The sequence below is a fragment of the Nannospalax galili genome, unplaced genomic scaffold, assembly GCF_000622305.1.
Source record: "Nannospalax galili isolate Female #2095 unplaced genomic scaffold, S.galili_v1.0 scaffold216, whole genome shotgun sequence".
Taxonomy (NCBI): Eukaryota; Metazoa; Chordata; class Mammalia; order Rodentia; family Spalacidae; genus Nannospalax; species Nannospalax galili.
In genome coordinates this window covers 3,145,489-3,158,392 of record NW_008339003.1, presented here as the reverse complement: position 1 = coordinate 3,158,392, position 12,904 = coordinate 3,145,489, and the positions used below count along the sequence as shown (strand labels likewise).

The 12,904-nt window shown below is 39.6% G+C and overlaps 1 protein-coding gene across 1 annotated transcript in view; it reads right to left on the bottom strand.

The window, feature by feature from the left end:
- Ank2 (ankyrin 2) overlaps window positions 1–12,904 on the bottom strand; it is a 675,290-nt gene that overhangs the window by 535,252 nt on the left and 127,134 nt on the right. The window contains exon 2 of the mRNA XM_029563867.1: window positions 9,128–9,188. Within this exon, the coding sequence (XP_029419727.1) occupies window positions 9,128–9,148 (21 nt within the window). The 5' untranslated portion in view covers window positions 9,149–9,188. The remainder of the gene's footprint in view (window positions 1–9,127; window positions 9,189–12,904) is intronic.

Here is a 12,904-nt window from a genome sequence, read left to right as displayed (position 1 = left end):
ATTTATTTATTTATTTATTTATTTATTTGTGGTATTTTGAGACAAGGTCTCACACTGTAGACCAAGCTGGCCTTGAACTTATGGCAGTCTTTGGCCTCAGTCTCCTAACTGCTGGGATCACAAGCACATGCCACAGATTCTGGCTTCTTGACCTTTTCAAACTCCATCCCTGCATGATGATATACTCCTCTATAGCTTTAACAGAGGGTTTTTAAGCTAATAAACAAGAATAGTCCCACTTTTACAACTTTGTGATACATATCTAATTTACAGATGAGGCCAATATAAGTGAGGAGGAAAGGAGATGATTATGATGAAAAGATCTTCAAAGAGTCAGAAAATTCAAAGTACTGAACTCATACACAGACTTAAAATGTGCCAGAAAATCTAACAGCAAATATATTTGTGGAGGTTGTAATTACAAGGTACACTGCATCAGCCTTGATGGTCTGGAACTCACTAGACAAATCTGACCTCAAGTTCATAATGATGCCCCTGCCCCCACCCTTGCCTTCTGAGTGCTGGGATTACAGGCATGTCACCATACCCAGTACAAAGCGAAATGTACTTCTCCAACAAAATATACTTTTAAAAGAGCCTAATATGAACTTAATAAAGTGCTTAGAGGATACACTGGAAAATGTCATGTTTCCATCCTTTCTCTCCCTGAATGTGCGCAGTGTACTTTATTCCAGTTGTTGATGAACAGTTCCTATCAGAGGATTAAAGATCCGGGAAACCTAGAAGAAACCTTAGAGCTTTCATTAGACTTTCAGGCTGGTCTTCTTTCTTTTCTTTTCCTCTACTACATCATGTCTTCCCAGATGTGCTAACTTCTGGAACCTTGAAATGATCCAATTTCTAAATACACTTCCACTTCATCTCAGGTGACATGATTGACTTGCTTTTTTTCCTTTGTGGTGCTAGAGCTAAAACCCAAGGCCTCTCACCTGCTAGGAACACTGCCACTGAGCTAAGTTCTCAGCCCAATGACTTGCTCTTGATAATATTAAAATAAACAATTAGGCTGGTCACAAACTTCTTATTCTAGAAATATCATATGTGCTTTCCACGTTCAGGCCTCTTATTTAAGAGATGCTTTCCACACTGTTTTTCTTTTTCTTTAATTCTTTCTCTTTCCAGTGCTGAAGATTCAGCCCTCAATTACTCCTGCATGCTCAGCATGCATTCTGTCCCTGGGGTTACTGTTACTGTTCTAGGAATAAAATTTTGTCCTTTGAGATTTCTCACTTAAAAGAAATATCATTTCATGAGAGAGACATAGAAAACTTCATACATTCTGTCATTTGTATTAAGGCCTATGGTGTCAAGTTAGTGTCCCCAGATGTCCCTCAGTGTAAGTTCATCCACTGAGGTCTAATCAGCCTATCTAGAGTACATCCCCTTTAAGAAGATCAGCTCTTCCTCACCCAGCAGTAATCAGCTGCCGATAATTCTTTGACTAAGATTGGCACCTGCTGTCCATTTCCACTGTTCTGTGCTGGTTTTCTGACTGCTTGAGTTTGCAAGGGTCTTGTGCATGCTGACACCGTTGCTGTAGGTTCTCATGAGCAGAGTCCCAGGTGCCTGGAGACTCTATTTCCATATGTTCATGCACTGCTTCCCTGGCTTTTACAATCTTTCCACCCCCTCTTCTGCAATGGTCCCTGAGTACTGGGTGGGTGGATTTTAATATAGGAGTCCTGTCCAAGGACCCACATGCTGCAGGCTCTTATTCTCTATGCTTTGGCCATTTGTGACCTTTTGAGGGAGCTTCATTGAGAATTGAGAGATGCATTAGTGTTCTCTTTACCCCTGAGCCTTAGTGTAGAGATTGCATTGCAGATGTACCACTTAGGCTTGGGCAATTCACAGAGAATCTGTGTATCATGAGTTATGAAACCCTGTAATAATGCTGTCTGTTGCAAAAGAGGCTTCTTTGATGAGATACTTGTCTGTAAATTTAAGGATCCATATTTTGCACATAGTAAGAAATTACATTTGTCTAGGGATGTGATGGCCTTGGGGTTTTCTCTAAGATCTATAACCTCTCCAGTTATTTGTATTTGGCTATGTTTACAATACCACACATGAGTTTCCTCCCAGTGAGTGAACTTCAATTAGAAGTGCCACTACTGCATTAATGTCATTTGCTGTTCCAGTCATTGTTGTGGTTATTAGACCATAAAGCTAGGGTTGGACAATTGATTAATGTTCTGGAAGGAAATCAAGGGCTGTGGCAATAGTCTGTGTAATTTTGGGAATCTCTTGGACTACCCTGGCCAACAACTCATGGAAGGTTTCCCCTGTATGGCACTGTTTCTTGTTATGTAGCCTTCAGCTGTATACATGGACTCATGTAGAGATGCTGTATGTGCAATTTGTCAGTAAGTTTTACTGGCCTTTGTAATGTTCCATCTATAACTATAATTTTTATATACATTTCAGGTAAGTCAATTCTCCCTTTTGGATTTTAAAAAACATTTTATTTATTATTTTTATTTTATGTGTATGAGTGTTATGCCTGCACGTGGGTGGGTGCACCCATGTTGTGCAATGCTGAGGAGGTCAGAAGAGGGCACTGGATATCCTGGAACTGGAGTTACAGATGGTTGTTAGACTCTATGTGCATGCTGGGAATCAAACCTGGGTCCTCTGCAAGGTCAATCAGTGCTCTTAACCACTGAGCCATCTCTCCAGCCCCACCCTTTCGGTATTTTTAATATAAAATACTTAAAAAGACACATTTTTTATTTAAAATGCACTAATCAAATTGTTTGAAATCTGAAGTACCATGTGAAAATAATATTCATATAAACAAATCTATAACACCCACAACACATTAATATTGACATGTATAGCACATTTTCATATGTGCCACAGCTTTCTGGAAAACATTTTGTGGAAACTGGCTCATGTTATACCCCCTGTTTTTCTGTAATATAAATGGTGAAGGTAGGTAAACAGTGTGTGACCATACAGCTGTGACAGTAAGCCAAAAGAAAAAGACATTGAAATTATAATTTCTCACTTTAAAAAGCCAACGGCAAATAATAAATCAAACTCTTCAAATTATATAGCATTTGCTTTGGGTGTCTATCAATTAATGATGCTGTTTTAGGAGCATAAACAGGTGTTAAAATATTCTGTTTAAAGAAGGCTATTAGTCTTTCAACATTTTTCAAATGTTGCCTCTAAAACTTCTTAGTAGTAAATAGTCTTCCAAATATTACTTCCTTTCTAGGTAAAGAACACAGAAATAATCCATTCCTTTGGAGGTCTCTATATTTGCCATTTGTAAATCTGCCAAGTTCAGCCTATTTTGCTGGTGAATTCCCAGTGCACTGGATCCTTGCCAAAAACTTAAGCTGGGTTACTGAAAATTCCTTCTCATCCATCTACCAAATTTTACTGCCTGTCTGCTGAGTATCATGCACCCCTTTACACAGTCTATTTAGATGTGCAGTGAACACACATCTACTGCCTGGAGCCTGACAACAGTGATTACTCCCCGTTCCCTTCTTGTGGCTATCTCACACCAGAGCAGCTCTCACTCATAGGAGTTCACCAGTGAACAGAATAAAGCTTTTCTGTGACAGGCCCTTCCCATAAGGGTGGTAAATTATTTGAAATGTTCAAAAGCACTTCTAAAAGCTGTAAGAATTCTTACAATATTTTCTTTGAGCCACTGAACAGCCACTGCTGATGGAAGCAAAATGAAGAGGCCAGATTTGCTGAGGAGGACAGGGTCTCTTTCAGGGCTCTGTACTTCAGTTTCCATTCTCTGTCTCAGGCTGAGATGTTGCTTTCTTCATACACACTACTCTAAAAGTGTGGACTCAGGACTGGGAGACCTCTGTGATTCATATGTCTGTGGAAAAAAAGTTCTAATGTGCCCCCCAAAAGACCATGCATATTTGATTATTTGTTTACAAAAACACTATGGAATTTGGCTGACAAAAATGATTAACACAAACGTTATTGTTGTACTTGGACAATTTCATGCAATACAGTAACTGTGAATAATTACAAGCACTTCTGGACCTATAACAAATTTACGACTTAAGTAAAGGAATCACAGGATGGGGAACAATTTTGCTTTGAAAAAAGGAACCAATGAGATCATTAAAATTTTGTCCACTTTGCCAGAAAAGAATTCTTTGTGCGTGTATGTGTTCGTGTGTATGCATATATATGTGGATGTGTGTTTGTACATGCATGTGGCGGCCAAAGGCTGACCCTGGGTGTTTCATTTCCTTTTGCTATCAATGTCTATGTAATCTGAACAAGACTTCACAAACCATTAGACAGGGGTTTTAATCAAGGGATACACACCTGAACAGAGGTCAGAAGCACAAGCCAGAACTGAGAAACTTCTGCAGAAAAAGATTCTTGTAAAGAAATGGCAAAGCCACAAAGCCCCCTTCACAACTGAAGAGCCAGGGAAGTGGCAGGGAGTCCTCCTTCCTCAGCCAGCCAGAGAGACTCTGAAAATCTTGGACATTAAGCCACTCGTTTACAGAGACCTGCAAAGGTTCCCTATCCTCTCATCGCAGTGTTTTGTGGGTTGTGTGGACACAGTTAACAAGATAGCAGACAAGCCAGGTGTGGTGGTGCACGCCTTTAATCCCAGCATTCAGGAGAAGCAGGCTGATCTCTGTGAGATCGAAGCCAGCTGGTCTACATAGAAAGTTCCAGGCTAGCCAGGGCTATACAGTAAGACTGTGTCTCAAATTTAAAAAAAAAAATAAAGGAGAGCAAACTCTCAGAACAGAAACCCACAGACCCTCAGACTCTCCAAGAGCCCCTCTTTTCTCATGAGTCATTAGAACTATTTAATTTGTTGGGGTCACACTCTCAGGCCTAGAGGACTAGATCAATACTTGCTACTTCTCACACTTTTCTATGTTCTATTGTGGGGTGGAGTTGCGGGGCTGTATGGGAGTATATGCATGTGTGTTTGTGATCACAGAGGCTAGAGGCACATCATTTCCCCTTGGAGCTGGAGCTACAGATGTTTGTGAGTCCCTAATGTCAGTGCTGGGAACCAAACTCCAGTCCTCTGCAGGAGCAGTATGTGCTCTTAAGGGCTGTGCCAACTTTCCAACCCTGTGCCTCACGCTTTTGAACTTTGCCACCCCAATCTCAGTGACTTCAAATCTAAGCTATCTGTTGGGTCTGACTTCACTTGAAACAAAATGATTGGAGTCTAAAATTAGCTCTATCATAGTTACCCATAATTTACTGAGTGAGCTGAACAAAGTATTTAGCCTCATATGCAAACAGAACATCAAATATAAAGCCGGGTTGTAATATCTACCCTCACTGTACTGCTATAAATAACTTTAAAATAATTCAAAGAAGCAATTTGGTATTCCTCCAGCCCCCATGATGCTTTTTTTTTTTTTTTTTTTGTCTTTTTGAGACAAGGTCTCCCTGTAGCCCCAGCTGGCCATGAACTCACAGAGATCCACCTGTCTCTGCCTCCCGAGTACTGGAATGAAAGGCCCACGGCTTAACAATTTGGTATTCTATGTAGACAGACATATGTTTAATACCACCAATCTCTATTAGTCTGTCTGTGTAATTCTTTTGTCAAGTTCTCCATATCCCAAGTTCACTTCTTTTAATCATTCCTTATATCAGCTCTTCTATCTTCAGATGCCAAATTTGTATCATACTTAACAACGGGCACTAAAATTAACAATATCAGATTATAATTAATGTACTTGGATCAAAGTAGACAATAATTTGCCTAGTTTATTAGAGAAAAGCTATTTTTAAAGTACACTTAATTTTTTTGACACCTTTATATTTTGATTAAAGTCAACACTATTGTGAGTAACTAGAACTGTACTTCTCAAACTGTGCTCCAAAGAGCTACAATGCAATGATGATACCTCAGGAAACCTTCCTGAAAGGGGTAAGGAGGAAGGAAAAGAGGAAAGTGGAGGGGTTTCAACCCCTCATCATGCCCAGTGCAACAAGAACAGTTTCCTTTCTATCTTTGTTTACACCAGATTTTATTTTTCAAAATAGTTTTGAAGTTTAAACACATTTAAAGTCCCTGAATTGGAAGACTTCTTTGGTATTATAAAGGAATCCATACACAGTGTTTATAAGAGCATGCACAAGATCTACACAAGCCCAAACCAGACAAAAACCCAGAATGGAGTGGGGAGGTTGACAAGAAACCGAGCCCTAGCTGAGGAACTATTGGGAATTGGTAGCTGCTGGGAGAGGGAGGCCAGCTTTCTTTAAGGGTGTTGATACCTGGTAGGCTGACCAGACTCCAAACGATGGCTCTGCACCCAAGAGCATTTAGAGTAAACAAAGTTAGACTTGATAAGACTTTAAAAAAAGGAAAAAGAATAATAGGTAACATGAAGTGGGGGGGGAGTAGGGTGGGGGTGGAGATGAGGGAGGAGTCTAACTGTGATCAAAGTACATTGTTTGAAATTATTAAAGAATCCAATTTTTAGAAAAGAGATCCATGTCCATAAATAAACACCCTTAAAGTCAAAATGGGAAGCTAAAGTTGAATTTCTAACAAAGAAGCCAGACATGGTGTTATAACTCTAGGATCCCATCACTTAGGAGTCTAAGACATGAGAATCACAAGTTCCAAGCCAACGTGGGCTGTGAGACCCAAAATAAAGAGAAAAGCCAACAGACAAATCATTCTCTACTTCTCATCTAACCTACAATCCAAAGGATGCCTTTCAGAGCAGAAAGATGCCAAGCTAGTGACACCTGAGCAAGGTCACCAGGTTCCTTCCAGTCATGGCAAACAAAAGTTTTAATCTTTTCATCAAGGTCAAAATGTATTCTTTAAACTTTTCATGAAAAATGCTGCCATTATTCGACAGGACCAAAGCTGAGGATCTGAGGACAAGTAACCAAATCTTTCCCATACCTTTTTTTGAGGTAGAATAGCCCTGAATTCTATTTTTGAAACATAATTATTTATGTACAAAACATACTTATAAATCAAGAAGTCAAGTGGCACTACAAATTCACAGTCATATCTGCCCAGTGTCATTTTGTTCTCAATGCAACATTCTTTCTTCCATACGGAAGATAACAATTGAGGGCTGGAGAAACAACTTAATGGTTAAGCGCACTGGCTGCTCTTGCAGAGGACCCGGGTTCAGTTCCTAGCACCCAAATGGCAGATAACAACTGTCCACAACTCCAGTTCCAGGGGATCTGACATCCTCTTCTGGCCTCCATAGGCCAGGCACAGCCATGGTACGCTTATATACATGTAGACAAAATACTCATATATATATAAATAAAAATTAATTAATTAAAAAATATGAATGTTTTAAACTTTTTTAAATGTTGTGTGTATGAGTATATTGCCTGCATGTGTCTAAGTGCACCTGTGTTGTGCAGTGCCCACAGAGGTCAGAAGAAGGCATTGGATCCCCTGGAAATGGAGTTAGGATGGTTGTTAGTGGCCATGTGGGTACTGGGAATCGAACCCTGGTCCTCTGAAAGAGGAGTCAGTGCTCCGAACTGCTGAGCCCCTTGTTTCTAATCTTTTAAAGAAGAAGATAAGAACTGTTTATTGGTATCCGCCTCAAATGTCTACCAACTCTCTAAGCCTACCCACATGCTACTGGGACTGCCTTCGTGATATATATCCTTCCCACAAGCAGTAGGCTAGTCTCCTTCCTGCATACTCCATCTCCCCTCCCCTTTCCTTCTTAGAAACCTAAGCCTTAAGTTTCTCCAGGAACATTTAAATAGGTTGAAGACTCCTTATTCAGCTACTGGATTCTGTGGATTTAGATATATAGAAAAAATTTTCAAGTTTCTTGCTAATTCCATTCCCTTCACTGTATTTTTTTCAGCTTGCTCAAATCTGGTTTCTGCCCCCACCATCTAAACAAAACTTGCTTACCAGAATCACTAAGAACACTTATATGGAAAATTCTAGTAGGCTTGAAGCCTTCATCTCCAGTCTAAAAGTTCATAATGTAACGAGATGATTCCCAAAGAAATTTGAAGATTACTTCTAGAGAAAAAGAGATTCTCCTGGATAAAAATCATGGCTTTAAAAAGCAAGCAGAATTCCATAAGCATGTATGTGACATACACCAGACTAAGAAGTTTTACATTCTGTATATTTCCTATTTCCTTTTTCTGAATTCTTTATTGGGGGGGGGTATTTTTGATTACATTCTGTATATTTCCTATTTCCTTTTTCTGAATTCTTTATTGGGGGGGGTATTTTTGATACAGGGTCTCCCTGTAGCCCCAGCTGTCCTGGAACTCACTATGTAGACCAGGCTGGCCTTGAACTCACAGCGATCCACCTGCCTCTGCCTCCGAGTGCTGGGATTAAAGGCATGCACCACCATGCCCAGCCTCTGAATTCTTTTTTAAAGATATATTCCTCCATGAGGAATTTGCCAATTAGATGTAATCTATTTGAATTACCAAGAATCAAATCAGGGGGATGGAGAGATGGCTCAGTGGTTAGGAGCACTGGCTATTCTTGTAGAGAACCCAGGTTTGATTCCCAGCACCCACATGGCAGCTAACAACTGTCTGTAACTCCAATTCCAGGGGGATACGATGCCCTCTTCTGACCTCTGTGGGTGTTGTATGACATGGGTGCACTTACACACAAGCAATACACTCATACACATAAAATAAAAATAATAAATATAATATTTTTTAAAAGAATCAAATCATTTTGTTGATAAACTTAAGGCAATGAATTTTGTAAATAATTCTAAAGATACTTTGGTAACAAATAGAAACCATAAGACTAAATGAGAGATGACTGAGGAGTAAATCCCGCCATATTTATTTTGCCTATTGTGTTCAAATATTTTTTCCCACCTTCCTTTTCCTATGAACAAATCTTGAAAAAGACAATTTTTCTTTCCTTTCCCACATAATACTGATACCATGCTGATAATAATTGCTTAGACTACAGAAAGAAAAGAATGATCATATATTATATTTCTCATAATTTCAAAATGATTAATAGTATAATGTCTTTAAATTTGTTTCACAAGATTTGTTTAGCAAAATCATAATCAGTTAAAATTCTAACCTCTGTGTCTTTTGATATGATTTCTTTAAAGTAACATTAAAATACCAAAAGTACCTTTTGCAACATTGTTGCCATCTGAAATATCAGCTCTTCATGTCCCTGTTCAGTTACTTACCTAAAAGAAAAAAAAAAAAAGAGGAAACATTAAAATTTTGAAATCATATTATCATTAAGAATTTCATTTAGGGGGCTGGAGATAAGAGCAGTTAAGAGCACTGGCTGCTCTTGCAGAGGACCTGATTTGGTTCCCAGCACCCACATGATGGCTAACAACCATCCATAACTCCATTTCTAGGGAATTTGACTCTCTTCTGGCCTCTGCAGCACTGCATGCACATGGCACACCTACATGCATACAAAGCACTCATACACATAAAATTAAACAAATACTTTTTAAAATATTTAATTTATTATTTTTATTTTATGTGTATGAGTGTATTCCCTGCCTGTACATAAGGGCACCCGTGTCGTGCAATGCCTGCAGAGGACAGAAGAGGATGTCGGATCCTCTGGAACTGGAGTTACAGACAGTTGTTAGCTGCCATGTGGGTGCTGGGATTAGAACTTGGGTCTTCTGTAAGAGCAGTGTTCTTAACTGCTAAGCAATCTCTCCAGCCCCTAAACAAATACTTTTAAAGATGAAAATAGCATATAATATGCAAGAGGCATAAATTTAAGAATATATGAGAATTTCATTATTCTCATGAGTCTTTAAAGATCAATGCCAGATTTGAGATGTTTGAGATAACTGTGAACAACACAAAATCTTTGTGTTCCCTCATGAGAATTGTTTTTATGCCAGTTAGTTGCCAAGCAACATAGCACTATACTCCTTGACTGATACGTTCAATCATCTCCTGCACTCCTATCACCTGTCAGGTTGGTAGTCTGTTACTTCCACACTCACTGCTCACCTTACAGTGAACTACCAAAAATAAAGAGTAAAACTTCATTATGAAAACATTCTAAAAAACAGTGAATTTCAGAAAAACTAAAGTCATTCGTTCCACTATAGAAATTTTACTTTGGTTTTCCTGTTCTTGCCCCTTCAGATCGATGAGTATGAATGTATGTTCATTAATAAACCTAATAAGTTTAGCATATATCTCACACTATAAACACACCCCATTGTATTCCATTTTACCAACTGACACTCTTGCATGACATTTTATTATTTTGTGTGAGTATCCATGAGTGAGGTGTGCAGTGTATGTGTGTGGTGCATGCACATGATTGCATGAATGTACACAGCCTTTTGTGCATATGAGGCCAGAGCTGGATGCTGGGTGTCTCCCCCTATTGCTATCTGCACTATTGTTTGAGAAACAGTCTCTCATTGAACTGGAAACTGGCCATTTTGGCTAGGCTCGCTGCTGGTGAGCTCTTGGGGGCCCTTTTCACACCCCAATACCGTTTTCTTCTTTTTATTGAGAATTTCATATATGTATACAATGAAATATGATCATATACACCCCATTATCCATTCCCCCCTTCAACTCCTCCCATATCTCCTGCAACACCTTTCCCTCTTAACTTCATTATTTCCCCCTCTTCCTCTTCCTAGTCCCCTTTCTGTTCCCCCTTTCCTTCTTAATAACTCACTAACCCCAATTAGTACTACCCAGTGTGCATGGGACGGCTCCAGCAATCCACAGGAACATTGAAAATCTGCTAGTTTGCCCCCAGTTCTGAGGTTACAAGCACAGACTTGACAAGTTTTTCACATGGGTGCTGGATTTTCAAACTCAGGTCCTGATGCTGACAGGATGCGTTTTTACTTACTGAGTCATCACCCCAGCCATTTTAATGTAAATCTGTGCACTCTTCTATTTCTTCTATTCTTCTTTCATCATCATCATCATCGTCATCATCATCACTATATTCACAATGTACTTAGCCGTTAACCTCTTAACATTGATTTAGATTTTTCAACTTTCTAAAAAACATTTCAAATATATGTGCACATGCATACATACATACATATGTATGTGTGTGTCCCTTGTTTTTTATTTCTAGTTCCATTCATCCATGATTTTTTTCTGACTTAAGTGTGTTCCACCATCTGACAGATACATGACATTATTCTTTTTTTAAAATATTTTATTATTTTTATTTTATGTGTATAAGTATGTTGCCTGCATGTATGTGAGTGCACCCATGTAGTGCAATGCTGCAGAGGTCAGAAGAGGGCTTCGGATTCCCCTGGAACTGGAGTTAAGGACTGTTCGTAGCTGCCATGTGGGTGCTGGGAATCGAACCCGGGTCCTCTGCAAGAGCAGTCAGTGCTCTTAACTGCTGAGCCATCTCTACAGCCCATGACATTATTCTTGATAGATTTTTTTTTAAAAAAATACTTATTTCCCAATTGAAATTTAGTACTAATTTGTTAGCTTCAGTGATTTAAAAGCTAAGTAGGCATAAGTCTGTAAACAGACTATAAGAAATGAAATCCTGAGACAGCCTGAGAGGGTGGGTTCGGACCTCCATTGTAGAGGCTCTGATCTCAGCAGACTTCCGAGAGAGTGCCAAGTTCTGGCCTCCCTCTGGCCTCCCTCAGGCAGAAGGCCTGAGAACTCAGGGGACTGCCTGAGAGCCTCCAGATCCTGCCTCCACGTGGTGGTCCTTTTGATAAGATGATGCTATACAGCAGGTCCCTTCTGCACGAAATAACTACCATCATCACGACTTCAGCTGAGCCTGATCGCCAAACATCGTCACAATTGGGCTTGTTGACGGTTGTGTTCATTCATTAAAGAAGAGCCACACAGGGTCATTGGACCCTCACCAGAATATCCAGCCATTCTTCCCAGCCAATCATATGTAATATGGCCCTAATCATGCATGGACTCCTGGATTTGGGGAGGGCTAAAGTATATAGTCTGGGGAAGGCTAGGAAAAGAAGGCATGACCCATGCTGGGTTAAGGCTTTCCAGTGTATATACCCTCAGGTCATACATACATCTCAGCAACCCCTCAGTTATCTGGTAAGTGAGCTCAATGAATTCATTGGTTCCCCAGTAAAACTTTAATCAAACATTGGCTTGACACTAGAACCTTAAAAGGGAATAAGCATTGCTTAACATCCCCAGGAAAAGAAGTCTCACAATAGACAGAAAATTTATTTGTTAATGCTATTATATCTCATAATTATTTTAAAAAATAAAATGAGAATGTAAAAGATGATAAAAAATATGGGAAATGGAGATGTTTTCCAAAATAGAAAAAATGAGAAAGCCTAAGCAAGATGGTCATAGTTTAGTCAACTCTGAGAAATTTTGGTTTTTCACCCAAGCCTTATCCACATAGCACATGATAATCAAAAGTACCAGACTGGTGGAACTAAATTTATTGGATATTTAACAGCCATAGATTGAGGCCTATACTAACGTGGTCAGAGGGACTTAAAAGACAGCTTTTGCCCCTTGCCCTCCAAGGTTGACTAAGTTCCAGAGGACTATGAGACATCTCTCAAAATGTCCTGTAACTGTGGTGACTCACCTGTCCTCTTGTTCAGGGAGGACATGGAGACCCCACGAGATAGAACTGAACCAGTGTCCAGTTTACAAAGAGGAGGGTCAACTCAGAAGAAACATTTCATTCATGCTTCCAAGCGAAGACAGACAGGACCTTTGACTTATCTTCACATATGGAACTGGTAAAAGAAAGGAACCAGGAGCTCCTCCCAAGCCCATGTGACCCCTGAGGAACAGATCCTCAAATGACCTTAAATGTAAAAATAGATTTATTTGGGCCAACTGTATGGTCTTAAACACCCAAAAGGAAAGTGCCCACCTGTAGCTAAGGGAGGCAACCAGCTATTGTTTTAAATGG